At 33.4% G+C, this 12,737-nt stretch overlaps 1 protein-coding gene across 4 annotated transcripts in view; it reads left to right on the top strand.

The window, feature by feature from the left end:
* The window catches only part of LOC126828855 (arf-GAP with coiled-coil, ANK repeat and PH domain-containing protein 2), a 59,597-nt gene that overhangs the window by 627 nt on the left and 46,233 nt on the right, over positions 1-12,737 (top strand). For 3 of the 4 annotated variants that reach the window (XR_008788686.1, XM_050558921.2, XM_056102116.1), the window contains exons 2-5: positions 1,703-1,760; positions 2,220-2,278; positions 3,944-4,004; positions 6,328-6,345. Coding sequence is in view for 3 of the 4 variants with exons in the window: in XM_050558921.2 (XP_050414878.1) it covers positions 1,703-1,760; positions 2,220-2,278; positions 3,944-4,004; positions 6,328-6,345 (196 nt within the window). In the remaining variant the exon portion in view is untranslated. The remainder of the gene's footprint in view (positions 1-1,702; positions 1,761-2,219; positions 2,279-3,943; positions 4,005-6,327; positions 6,346-12,737) is intronic. The other variant, XM_056102115.1, reaches the window with a different exon arrangement.

The raw sequence follows: 12,737 nt of genomic DNA on the forward strand, positions 1-12,737 counted from the left end.
GCTAGCCAACTTGAACTGCATTATATACTATAATATAAGGTAGGCTAGTCAACTTGAATTGCATCCAAAAATTATTTTAGCTAACAATAAAGAGTTGTACATACCTGTAGGCCTCTTCTGTTATTATAAACAATTATTATTTTGAATAAAAATTTTTATTCCTTGTTATGCTCAATATTATTGATAGGTTATTGTTAGGTAGAAGTGGCAGATCCTAAATGTTACTGATCTCATAGTATTTTCTGACAATATCTGATTGTTCATTATTTATGATAAATGTGATCATGTAACATTTTAATTAAGACAACTGAACTTAAAGTAGCTAAGTCCGTAACTCAATATCATCCAAAATCTTCGACATTGAAAACACAAATTTTTTTGCAATTTAAATCAGCATTTGTGTTGTGATCTTACCTGGAAAAGATGGGCTTCTGATATCCAATATTTAAGACAAAATAAACATTTTACCATTGGTACACGAATCGTGTACCATAATGCTTTTCAGCGCCATTTGTAACAAGGTGCTCAAAGAATGCGGCTAGACATATTCCACAAGTCATGTCAAACGGTGATATCATATTCTTATTTGGAGAGCATGCGCAATAAATAATATCGGTGTTGACTAGAATGACCAGACACTAGAAACGGACTTGCGGTTGAGACTTCTGGCGTATTTCGCCGAACATAACTGATGACAATTCACAGTAAAACGGACACGATTGAATGTAAAACAGGTCATATAAATTCATATTACATTATTATATGTGTTGCGACCGATTTGTGCCAATTTCTAGGTCCAAAATATTAGCAATTTAGCTCCTTTAAATATTGACTGATGATAGTATCCCATTGGTTTCAATTGGATTACAAACATGGCCGTCAAAAAATTTTATAGGTGGCTTGTTTATATTGTTTAGTCTTTATCATCCAGAAAAATATTCAACGAATATAAGTCTGGATGCATTGTCAACATTTGAGAATAATAGGTCATTGGGTAGATTATCCAGTCTTTTACATTATCATAAACAAAGTCTAAGGGAGGTAACTAGTCCTAAAACAAGATGTTCACGCCCATGATATTAATTTAAAAATTCCATTTCAGAAAATCTATTTGATTGCATTGCTACTCTAGTTCAATATCCAACACTCTTTAATTTTTTTTTCTCTCTTCATGGGCCATATCTATGTTTTATTCAATTTTCAATTAATCCTGATTCATCATCACGAATCAAGATTCATGTTTGTTTATATTAATGCAAGAATTATGGGATTTATTACAGGAAGGGGCACAACTCTGACTTGACTTGGCCTTACTTGACCTGGCCAAAGATACTGGATAATTAACCACATTAAAAACCGAACTCCCAGTACGCATGTTCAGTGCTGAAGACTAGGAGGTTCTGGGTGACCGAGACTATATTGTCTGCAGAGAATTCTGAATGTTTTAAAATTTTTAATTGATCATGTCTTTTTAATTACTGAATGAAATTGAACTATTTTTGTAAACCATTTTGCAATGTCATGACCATCAGCAGGAACTGTTCTTTACCCTGATATATGGTTATATTGGTTATAATTGGATCAATGATAACAAACACTGCCTACATTGTGAACTTACCACCTAAATTAGAAGTATTATGAAATGGTCTATTATTAGATTAGACATCTCTTTATAGCTTTCTGTTCTCAATTGATTTTTCAGGGCCTCGCTGGAAGATGCCGAATCTGATATTGAAAGTTTAGAGTTAAAATTAGAAAAGGTGTGTAAATTAATTAAATGGATGATATTTTATCATTGTAGTTAATTATTCCAAATTAACCATTGATTATGTTCAGATTAGAGGGGGTGTTAAATCTAAATGATCATTTCTGTTATTTCATTTGATAATGAACTAAATACCTGATCATACACTCCAGCCTCGTGGGTTTTCTCCGGGTCCTCCGGTTTCCTCCCCCTACGCGCAAGCGAATTATTGAAATAAAATTAAACCATATGTTAATCCCGAAATGACCTAGTCTGTGTTGAGTGAACGTTCAACCCCATTTCTCTCTCTCTCTCTGATCATACATAGTGTGTATTGGTATTTATTGACTGGACAGGGATGGTTATTACATGGGGCTATATGTTATCAGGGATGTTAATTACAAGTATATATAGTAGAGTGTTATTATTAGATATATATCATATATTATATACATCCTTGTGGTTTCAATTTCAGCTGGTCAAGTTATGTAATATAATGATGGATACAGGAAAAGCTTTCAACACTGCCAACAGGTTATTTAACTTATTATACACATCTTCTATAATATAATCATTGGATTCATGATTAACTTATTATACACATCTTCTATAATATAATCATTGGATTCATGATTAACTTATTATACACATCTTCTATAATTCATGATTAACCTATTATACACATCTTCTATAATACAATTAAAGATGCATTATGCAAATTGAGTTAACTGGTGTGGTTTCGAATTCCCGGTTGTACGTGACAAGGAGTAGGGTCGCCTGTCCAAACTCGTGGGTTTTCTCTGGTTCCTCCAGTTTCCTCCCACTGCTAAAAACCCCTACGGGCAAGCAAATTATTAAAATAAATTTGATCCATGTGTTAGTCCCGAAATGACCTAATTTGTTCGAGTGGATGTTAAACGCTAAATCTGCCTATTGCAGGTCTTTCTTTAGGCCTGAAATGTTATATAAACTAGTAATTAGATATTTATTAACATGACAAGATCATAATCAACTCTCGATGCCATTGGATAGGTCCGATTTTGAGTAGATTAGAACGGTTCAGCCATTGAATGAATTAATCTAAAAATGGTGAAGCGAGGCTAAGATTCAAACAACCTGTACGGTGGTTACAATCAGTGCACATATGTATCTTGTCAAACCTTCAAAGGCTAATATCTTTGCTCAGAAGAAAGTAATTTGAATGAAATTTTCAATATATTCATTTTGCATTATCTATATTTGAACTAATGTAGCAAGAACAGCCATCTCTTTATCTAAATCTTCTTACATAATGTATCTTTAATTAAAATCGATGTGTGTGATTTGCATTTTTCGGGCAATATCAAATTTCTCACACTCGATCTACTCTGATGTGTGTACTCATATATGGTTTTTTTAACATTTAAAGATATATTATGAGAGAGATTCGATAAAGAGCTGGCAGTTCTCACTATAATAGTTAAAAACTAGATACGGTAAAGGGAATTTGCTGAAAATTTTAGCGATTGAATTTTTTCGGCCTAGCCTCGATCATCATTACTGAAGTCGGTAGGATAAAAAACATAGTCTCGATTATCCATTTCATGATTTAATTATGAATGGAAGTCGAACAGCAAATCGGAACTTAATCCAATAAACATAACAGCCTAGCAGTGCCATCAGGGATTGATTGTGGTCTAGATTAGTTAATTAATGTCATTTTGATAATTTAGATAACATTTCAGGCCTAAAGAAAGACCTGCAATAATAGGCAGATTTAGCTCTTGCATAATGTATGTTTAAATAAGATAAAAAAAAAAATCAAAATATCTACATGTATGCTGAATAATCTCCTGGCATAGAATTGAAATTTCGGCTCATCTTATTGAAAGTACCAAATGGAATTAAACCATATTTGACAGTAACCCTGACAATTACTGTATCTCCAGGCGAGGAAATAACGATTTTAGGTGTACCTAACAAAATGTCAGGCACTAATGAAATAGTACCTGACATTTTCAACATAGTACCGGACATGTATTTATTATATCAATAAAAAAGACAAATCAGTGCCGGACAAAATGACAGACACCAGAGGTTTTGTGCCTGACAAAGCCTGAATCTGTGCCTGACATTGTCTGTGACAGGTGCCTTATTTCCAGGCTTGTGTATCTCCAGATTGTTATAAAAGATATTCATTCCATGTTTATTATATTTCAGTGGATTTATAAACGGTATCCGAGATTTAGCCTCATATTTTCACGATGACAGTCTTGTCTCGGTAAGTTATCGTTTTCAATAGTTTGGTCATGTTTGTATCTGGGCTTCAAGCTTTGCTTAAAATATTTTAATTTCCTATCAGGACTTCTTTATAGAGAATCCCTTCCTTGAACTGCCTACATGTAGCTTAACAGAAAAAATGCTTTTTAGATATATAGGGCTTAAAGCTTGCTAAATATTCATATGTGAAAGTGCCTGCCCCTTTAAAACAATTAATTTTCTTTGAGTAAAAATATGAAATAAATGTGATTTATAAATTATAAATAATTTTTCATTTTTTTTTTTTTCATTTGTTACGTTTTCTCACATTTGCACGTAGAATCTGTCTAGGTTCGAATAAACGGGAAACACTGTCACACGTATTTGTTTTTAACATTCATTTGACCTCTTTGTTGTTAAAGCATGATTATTTCCTTGGAGATTTCAATTGGTCCCTATTGTTGCTATTTGAAGGTTTCTATTAAGTATTTCGATGTCTTCAAATGAATTTTGCCGTCAGAATGTATAGTTGGGTTCCAGGAAAGGCTTGCATGATGTATATTGTTAAAGCTCATTTCTGAACTTCCAACTTTGATGTATATCTTAACTCACACTGATCCGCAGTGAATATTTGCTTGGCCGCGACAGTCACTGATAAGGATGACATTGATGCGGCTTAATGAACTAGAAATATTAACTTTTTTCCTGCGACAAATTAAATTCTAAAACATTTTTTGTATATATTGGAAAAATAAATAAAGGCGTTTGACGTATTTGTAGTTAAAAATTATTTCCGATTTAGTGTAAATGGGTATTAAAATGACTAAAATGCAGCATTCTCTCCGAAGCAGTTATGTCTTATGTAAACAATGCACGCGCCATTCAGCCAATGATTCACACCGCGTGCTGTGACAGCACGTGTTAAGGAAGTCATCTATGACTTCGATATTATACGAGACTCGTAATTCTCTGTGAAACAGATTGATCTTAACTGGGGGAATGGAAGACATGCGACTACTGTGAATATGGTATTTCAGAAATTAATTCCGACCAAAAACAGTGCAGTAAAGTTTTCAGATAATTTCATACATAGATATGGGCAAGCATTAGTTGCTGTGCTCTCATCTATAAAGTGTCTGGTTATGCCTGCCTATATGGTTTATGCCTTTGGGTAAATCTCATATGGGGGGTGGATGGCCAAATGGTTAGTATGTGCGTGCTGTATCATAAGGCCTGTCATTGAGTCAACTGGCGTGGTTTTGAATCCCCGGTTGTACGTGACAAGGAGTAGGGTCGCCTGTCCAACCTTGGGGTTTTCTCCGGGTCCTCTGGTTTCCTCCCACTGTTAAAGACCCTACGTGCAACCGAATTATTGAAATAAAAATTGAACCATATGTTGGTCCCGAAATGACCTAGTTTGTGTCGAGTGGACGTTAAACCCCATTTCTCTCTCTCTCTAAATCTCATATTTTGGTGGCCGGTACATGTGTGTCGGGACAAGGTTTCTATTTCCCAATAACAATAACTTGTTTACCCCATTAAACAACAACATGCCCAGTACACCCGTAATTCTTCTCAACTTGGTCTGGGTATAAAACTTATCATATAGTGAATGTTCTCGTTGATGGTGTCATGGCAGCTAGATTTTACTCAAGGGAAGTAACTCTTATCATGTATTAGCTTTTCATTTGACCGTACAGTTGTACAAAATAGTTTGGGATTCAAGATTTTTTATAATGTCAAACCAGATGTTGGCATGTTACAGCAATTAACATCAATTATTTCAAAAGCAATCAAAATGTCGGGTACAAAGAAATTATTCTCTAAAATTAAAAAAAGGCAGATGTCATAAAAGTTTCAAGAAAATGTTGTGTAATATTAGCCATTGAAATGATGTGTATAAAAAGTATTAAAATACGTTGAAATAACGTCATGTGACAGACAATATATGTGGCCCAACCATGGTGACAGTTTTTGCAACATTTCACTGACAAGTTTTGAACCCATAAAATGGTCAGTTATTTAAAAGCTTCATTTCAATGTTAGCGATTTTCTCCGTGAATAGTCATAACTTTCCGCCAATACACAATCTGTGACTTCATTTTAGACCTGTTTATAGAAATATAGAGCAGAAGGACAAAAAGGACGTCGCGGAGAACGGCCGAAATCTACCTGTGACAGGTAACATTGACATTCGGGATTATGTTATATTTATGGAAAGGATATGTTGACATAATTCCTTGCATTATTTAAAAAATTTATAAAGCCTTTCTAGTGATTTTTAAGATGGTTGAATTATTATATTGTTTATTTTTCTATTATTGTGTATTTTTTTCCACTAACAGGGTGACAATAAAGTAGCAGTAAGTAGCTAGTTAAAATACTGTTTTCTGTTCTCATCAATAAACTTACAAGTTACAATGAATACATTGAATGTCGTCCATTTAAGTACTGGCATTTCGCAAAAAATTTGCTCTAATTTGGCAGAAGTTTTTGTTAAATTAAACAGGAGATTTTACGTCCGCTTCCACTGAAGTGATATCGCAGACAACTTGCATGAAAACATTTAGACCAAAAAGTTATATTTTCGTGAAATGTGTGACATATAATGATCGTAATGTCGCTGGTGCTATGAAATCTTTGTAAGCAATTGATAGACAGAATAAATTGAGTTTTTATATATTTTACCGATATGTTCGTTAAATAATTCAAATTGTATCTCTGTCTGTACAATCAATAACAGCTCCCCCTGATCCTGAAAGTAGAGTTAACTCCCCTTTTCTCTCTGAATACATGTAGTTCATTGTATTAATACTCCAATGATGTTGAACAAACAGAGGGTTCAGGATAATGTTTGGGTGTACAACCTTTAAGTAGAGAGTTAACACAGCACACATATTCAGCTTGCATTTACTCTTATTCACGTCTTGCAAAATGCAGCTTTGCCGCTAGCAATTTGATGGAAGGGGGATAATTCTAAGAAACTTCATTTCACCTCACTCAAAATGCAACTCTAGAGGTAGTCGTGAGCAATTTGATGGCAAGGGAGATAATTTGAAGGAATTTTATGATTGTATTTCATTGTAACATGTGAGTTGATCCAATTAGAAGACAGTATTTATATCAACTATTGAGTGTTGTAGTACAGTAGTTGATTTTTATAAGAAAATGGAAGCTTGCTTTGCTGTGGATTATTTGAGTTTTAGATTGTGTATTTATATATATAATTAGTAATTAACAAAGCAACTAACAGAATGGATATTCAGGCATGCCGTCTGTAAAGTGCATTAAAGGTTTTTTATACGCCCACATTGAAATGTATATTGTCGTCGTCTCCGTCTGTCGGTTAGGTGTCCAGTGTCCACAAGGAAGCTATTGATTTTCAGCAATTTCCAATAATTACTACCAAATTTATGGCCTTTGATCACTTTGAAAAATCTGGTTTATGCTCTAGAGGCTAAAGTTAATATCTAATTTACTTTAAATTTAACCACCGTGTTTAAGGTCATGAGACAAAGAAGCCAATTGATTTTCAGCGATTTCTGATAATTACTGCCAGAGTTATGGCCCTTGATAACTTTGAAAAACCTTGTTTACACTCTAGAGGCTAAAGTTAATACACAGTGTTTAAGGTCATGCGACGGAGAATCATATTGATTTTCACAGATTTCCGATAATTACTTCCAGAGTTATGGCCCTTGATCACTTTGAAAAATCTTGTGGACACTCTAGAGGTCCAATTGACTTTAAATTAAACCACCGTGTTTAAGGTCATGAGACGAAAATTTTCAGCGATTTCCGATAATTACTGCCAGAGTTATGGCCCTTGATAACTTTGAAAACTCTTGTTTATGCTCTAGAGGCTAAAGTTAATATCTGATTGACTTTAAACTTATACACCATGTTGAAAGTCATGAGATGAGCAATCCTATTGATTTTCAACAATTTCCAATAATTACTGCCAGTCTTAAGGCGCTTGATCGCTTTAAAAAATCATGTGGACGCTTTAGAGGCTCAAGTTAATATCCGATTGACAGTGAATTTATACACAGTGTTTAAGGTCATGAGAAGAGGAATAATATTGGTTCTCAGCAATTTCCGATAATTACTGCCAGAGTTATGGCCCGTGATATGAAATATTTTGTATACTAAACGTCAGTATATATGGCTGAACTTGAAGCCAAATAGTTTGTTATTCAAAATCAGATTTTAGTGTGTTGTAAATGTTTTTATTACTGACAAAAGAAAAATATATGCAACAACCCTTGTTGACTGCCCAGACGATTTAGCTGCTGTGGGCATATGTTTCGTTGCCTGGCAACACATCTTAAGAGACTGCTGAAAATAGGTCCGTCTTGTCCTGGGATTTATTAGATATATGAAAAAACTTATGAGACTTTAGATCTGACTACTTCATGTTTAAGTTTGACCACTATGTACGTGTATATTGCATTCCTTTGTGACAAATTTGTTAAATTTGTACATCCTTTAATTTAGCCAATAAGATAAACTGTAACCTGGGTATCATTTAATCGCGTGTTTCTAGCACTAATTTATTTCACATTTGTTTAATATCAAATCTTTGTTTAAAAATTCGTAAAAATTATTCAAAATTTTCCCCAAATCATCTAATTTGTATATGTGTCCAGTTTAAAGCTAACTGATTAATTTGGATGATGAGTGTCCAAGTTATTAATTTCCTGACCACTGTTCAAAAATTAATCATTATACATCAATAATCAATTGGCTTGTTTATTTTTTTAACAGTGATTGAGAAATTAAACGCTTGTAAATTGGACACTCATTATCAGAATTGAATGGTCAGCTTTAAACTGGACGAAAGTACAAATTAGATGAATTTTGGTGATTTTAAACAATTTTTATGAATTTTTAAACAAAGATTTGATATTGAATGAATGTGAAAGAAATTAGTGCTAGATACACAAGATTAAATGATACCCAGGTTACAGTGATATACACCCAAGGTATTATAAGTATTTTTATATTTATTGTTCTTTCTCACATGAATCCATCACAAGTATTAGGTCTGTCTGAAAAAAAGGAACTAGTTATTTGATTGTGTTTTCATTGTCATAAATGATGTTACACAGCTACTTACGTGTATCGCACATACCTTATAAAACTAGGGGAATATTCAATATATCACATACCTTATAAAACTAGGTGAATAGTCAGTATATCACATACCTTATAAAACTAGAGGAATATTCAGTATATCACATACCTTATAAAACTAGGGGAATATTCTGTATATCACGCACCTTATAAAACTAGGGGAATATTCAGTATATCACACATACCTAATAAAACTAGGAGAATATTCAGTATATCACACATACCTTATAAAACGAGGAGAATATTCAGTATATCACACATACCTTATAAAACTAGGGGAATATTCAGTATATCACACATACCTTATCTAGAGGAATATTCAGTATATCACATACCTTATAAAACTAAGGGAATATTCAGTATATCACACATACCTTATCTAGAGGAATATTCAGTATATCACATACCTTATAAAACTAAGGGAATATTCAGTATATCACACATACCTTATAAAACTAGGGGAATATTCAGTATATCACACATACCTTATAAAACTAGAGGAATATTCAGTATATCACATACCTTATAAAACTAGGGGAATATTCAGTATATCACATACCTTATAAAACTAGAGGAATATTCAGTATATCACACATACCTTATAAAACTAGAGGAATATTCAGTATATCACACATACCTAATAAAACTAGGGGAATATTCAGTATATCACACATACCTTATAAAACTAGAGGAATATTCAGTATATCACACATACCTTATAAAACTAGGGGAATATTCAGTATATCACACATACCTTATAAAACTAGGGGAATATTCAGTATATCACATACCTTATAAAACTAGGGGAATATTCAGTATATCACATACCTTATAAAACTAGGGGAATATTCAGTATATCACACATACCTTATAAAACTAGGGTAATATTCAATATATCACACATACCTTATAAAACTAGAGGAATATTCAGTATATCACACATACCTTATAAAACTAGGGGAATATTCATATCACACATACTTATAAAACTAGAGGAATATTCAGTATATCACATACCTTATAAAACTAGGGGAATATTCAATATATCACACATACCTTATAAAACTAGGGGAATATTCAGTATATCACATACCTTATAAAACTAGGGGAATATTCAGTATATCACACATACCTTATAAAACTAGGGGAATATTCAGTATATCACACATACCTTATTAAACTAGGGGAATATTCAGTATATCACAAATACCTTATAAAACTAGAGGTATACCACACATACCTTATAAAACTAGAGGAATATTCAGTATATCCACATACCTTATAAAACTAGGGGAATATTCAGTATATCACAAATACCTTATAAAACTAGAGGAATATTCAGTATATCACACATACCTTATAAAACTAAGGGTATATTCAGTATACCACACATACCTTATAAAACTAGGGGAATATTCAGTACATGTATATCACACATACAGTATTTACACCACTGTCAATAGCTAGTAACTTATTGATGTTTTCCACTGTCCACAGGTAAACCGATAGTATCACATGCTAATTGATCAATGGGCGTCCTCGCTAGAGATAAAGGGACATCATTTCAAAGAGGAGCCGGTCCCACATGACCTCATTGTATACCGCACAGCATTGTTTTCCTGTACGTGCTATACAAACTGATGTGTTGATAAACGTTAGTTTTTGTCATTAATATGGAATTTAATCCCTATACGTTGAAACACGGTCCTTTTACCATCGACATGGTCACGTGGAACCGCCTTTTTACTGGCGACACCTGGTGGGAATTCCTTCAGCGAGGACGCCCATTAAAGAACAAAGTAGACTTGTGTTACTGTAGACACTATTATTAATTTAAATATGAAATTATTTCAGTTTCTGTTTTTATTTCAAGTTTTTTCATTGCATGCTTCTTCTTTATTTGTGCATTTTTATAATTTAGCCCCATATGGATATTTAGAATTTTGCAGATTGTTCAAATTTGGAACGGAATAAAAGACCACACTAGTGGTGCCAAATTTGAAATGTTCAAAAACAGTTTGAATGTAGCATGAAATCATTTAATGCAACTAGGCATAGTGTCCACCCCCAACCCGCATTACTATTAATTTGAGAACAAATGAAATATAGAAACTGCATGAAAACAGCATAACTAGGCATACGTCATATTGATTTCCAAGCATTACTGATATGTAATACTGTAAGCATGTGAATTTATTTTTGCATTGTGAAAGAGTTTGAATCTTGACTTCCTGTACAGAACTTCCTGTACAAAACACCAGATTGCTCTGCTGTATAAGGAGATATATTTTTTATCTCAATCTCCCTGAGTTCCTGAAGATTAGACTGACTTCCTGCCCCCCCCCCCCCCCCTCCGAGTTCCTGAAGATTAGACTGGCTTCCTGTCTTCCTGGATAAGCCCGCCCCCACACCCTCCCCCTCCCCGAACCCCGAACATTGGAGTCCCTGAATATTAGAACGACGTTCTGGGACCAAGATATTGGGCATCCAGATGTAAACTAGTGTGGGCACTATGATGTTACACCTGGAAATTTTCGACTGTTTTCAGACCAATAAGTGAAAAGTATTATTATTAGTCATTTAGGTAATGCCCAACTTGGATTTGGAGAATATACTGCCCATTACATATGTATGGCCACAATAAAGTCAACAAAAACGTTACAGTAGAGTTTATATAATTTGGTATTATGGGATTCCAGGTTAATGTTATAAATTCTGATTACATTCATGTAGACAACTGACTTTACCATGTCTTTATTTTTATGTTTTTCCTTAAGCCATTATTGATAAAGTAACTAGAATATATATTTTTAATTTTTTCCTCGTTACAGTTATATAATATCAATAAGGAAAGCCACGAACTTGTATTTAAACTATAAAAAAAACCATGATGAACATATGAACAATTTACTCCTATAAAAAAATATGACAATTCACAATCTTATAAATACCAATACAATCTTCTGTGTAAAATAATTACAGATATAACTGTATATATATATAATTAAACATACATTATGGGAGATTAGATAAAGAGCTGTCAGTTCTCACTATAATAGTTAAAAACTAGATAATGTAAAGGGAATATGCTGAAAATTTCAGTCAAATTGATCCACTCTGAACCGAGAATTTAGCGATTGAATTTTCAGCCTTGCCTCGATCATCATTACTAAAGTCGGTATGATAAAAAAACATAGTCTTGATTATCCATTTCATGATTAAATCATGAATGAAAGCAACACATATAATCCAATAAATATTGCAGGCTAGCGATGACATTGAGAGTTGATTATGGGCTGGATAAGTTAATTAAGGTCTAATTAATAATTTAGATAACATTTCAGGCCTAAAGAAAGACCTGAAGTAAGCAGATTCAGCTCTTGTATAATGTATGTTTAACATATTTACAAACAGATTATAGTTGCATTGCCTTGGATAATCCATTTATTTGAAGTTTGTAAAGTTAATAAAACTTAGATTTTTAACAGTCTCACTTGAAGTTCAAACTCATTAAGGGGGGGGGGGGGTTGTTGGATGGCCGAATAGTTCATAAGGTTCATTGAGTCAACTGGCGTGGTTTCGATTCCCCGGTTGTACGTGACAAGGAGTAGGGTACTCC

Source organism: Patella vulgata, chromosome 7, assembly GCF_932274485.2.
Source record: "Patella vulgata chromosome 7, xgPatVulg1.2, whole genome shotgun sequence".
Lineage (NCBI taxonomy): Eukaryota > Metazoa > Mollusca > Gastropoda > Patellidae > Patella > Patella vulgata.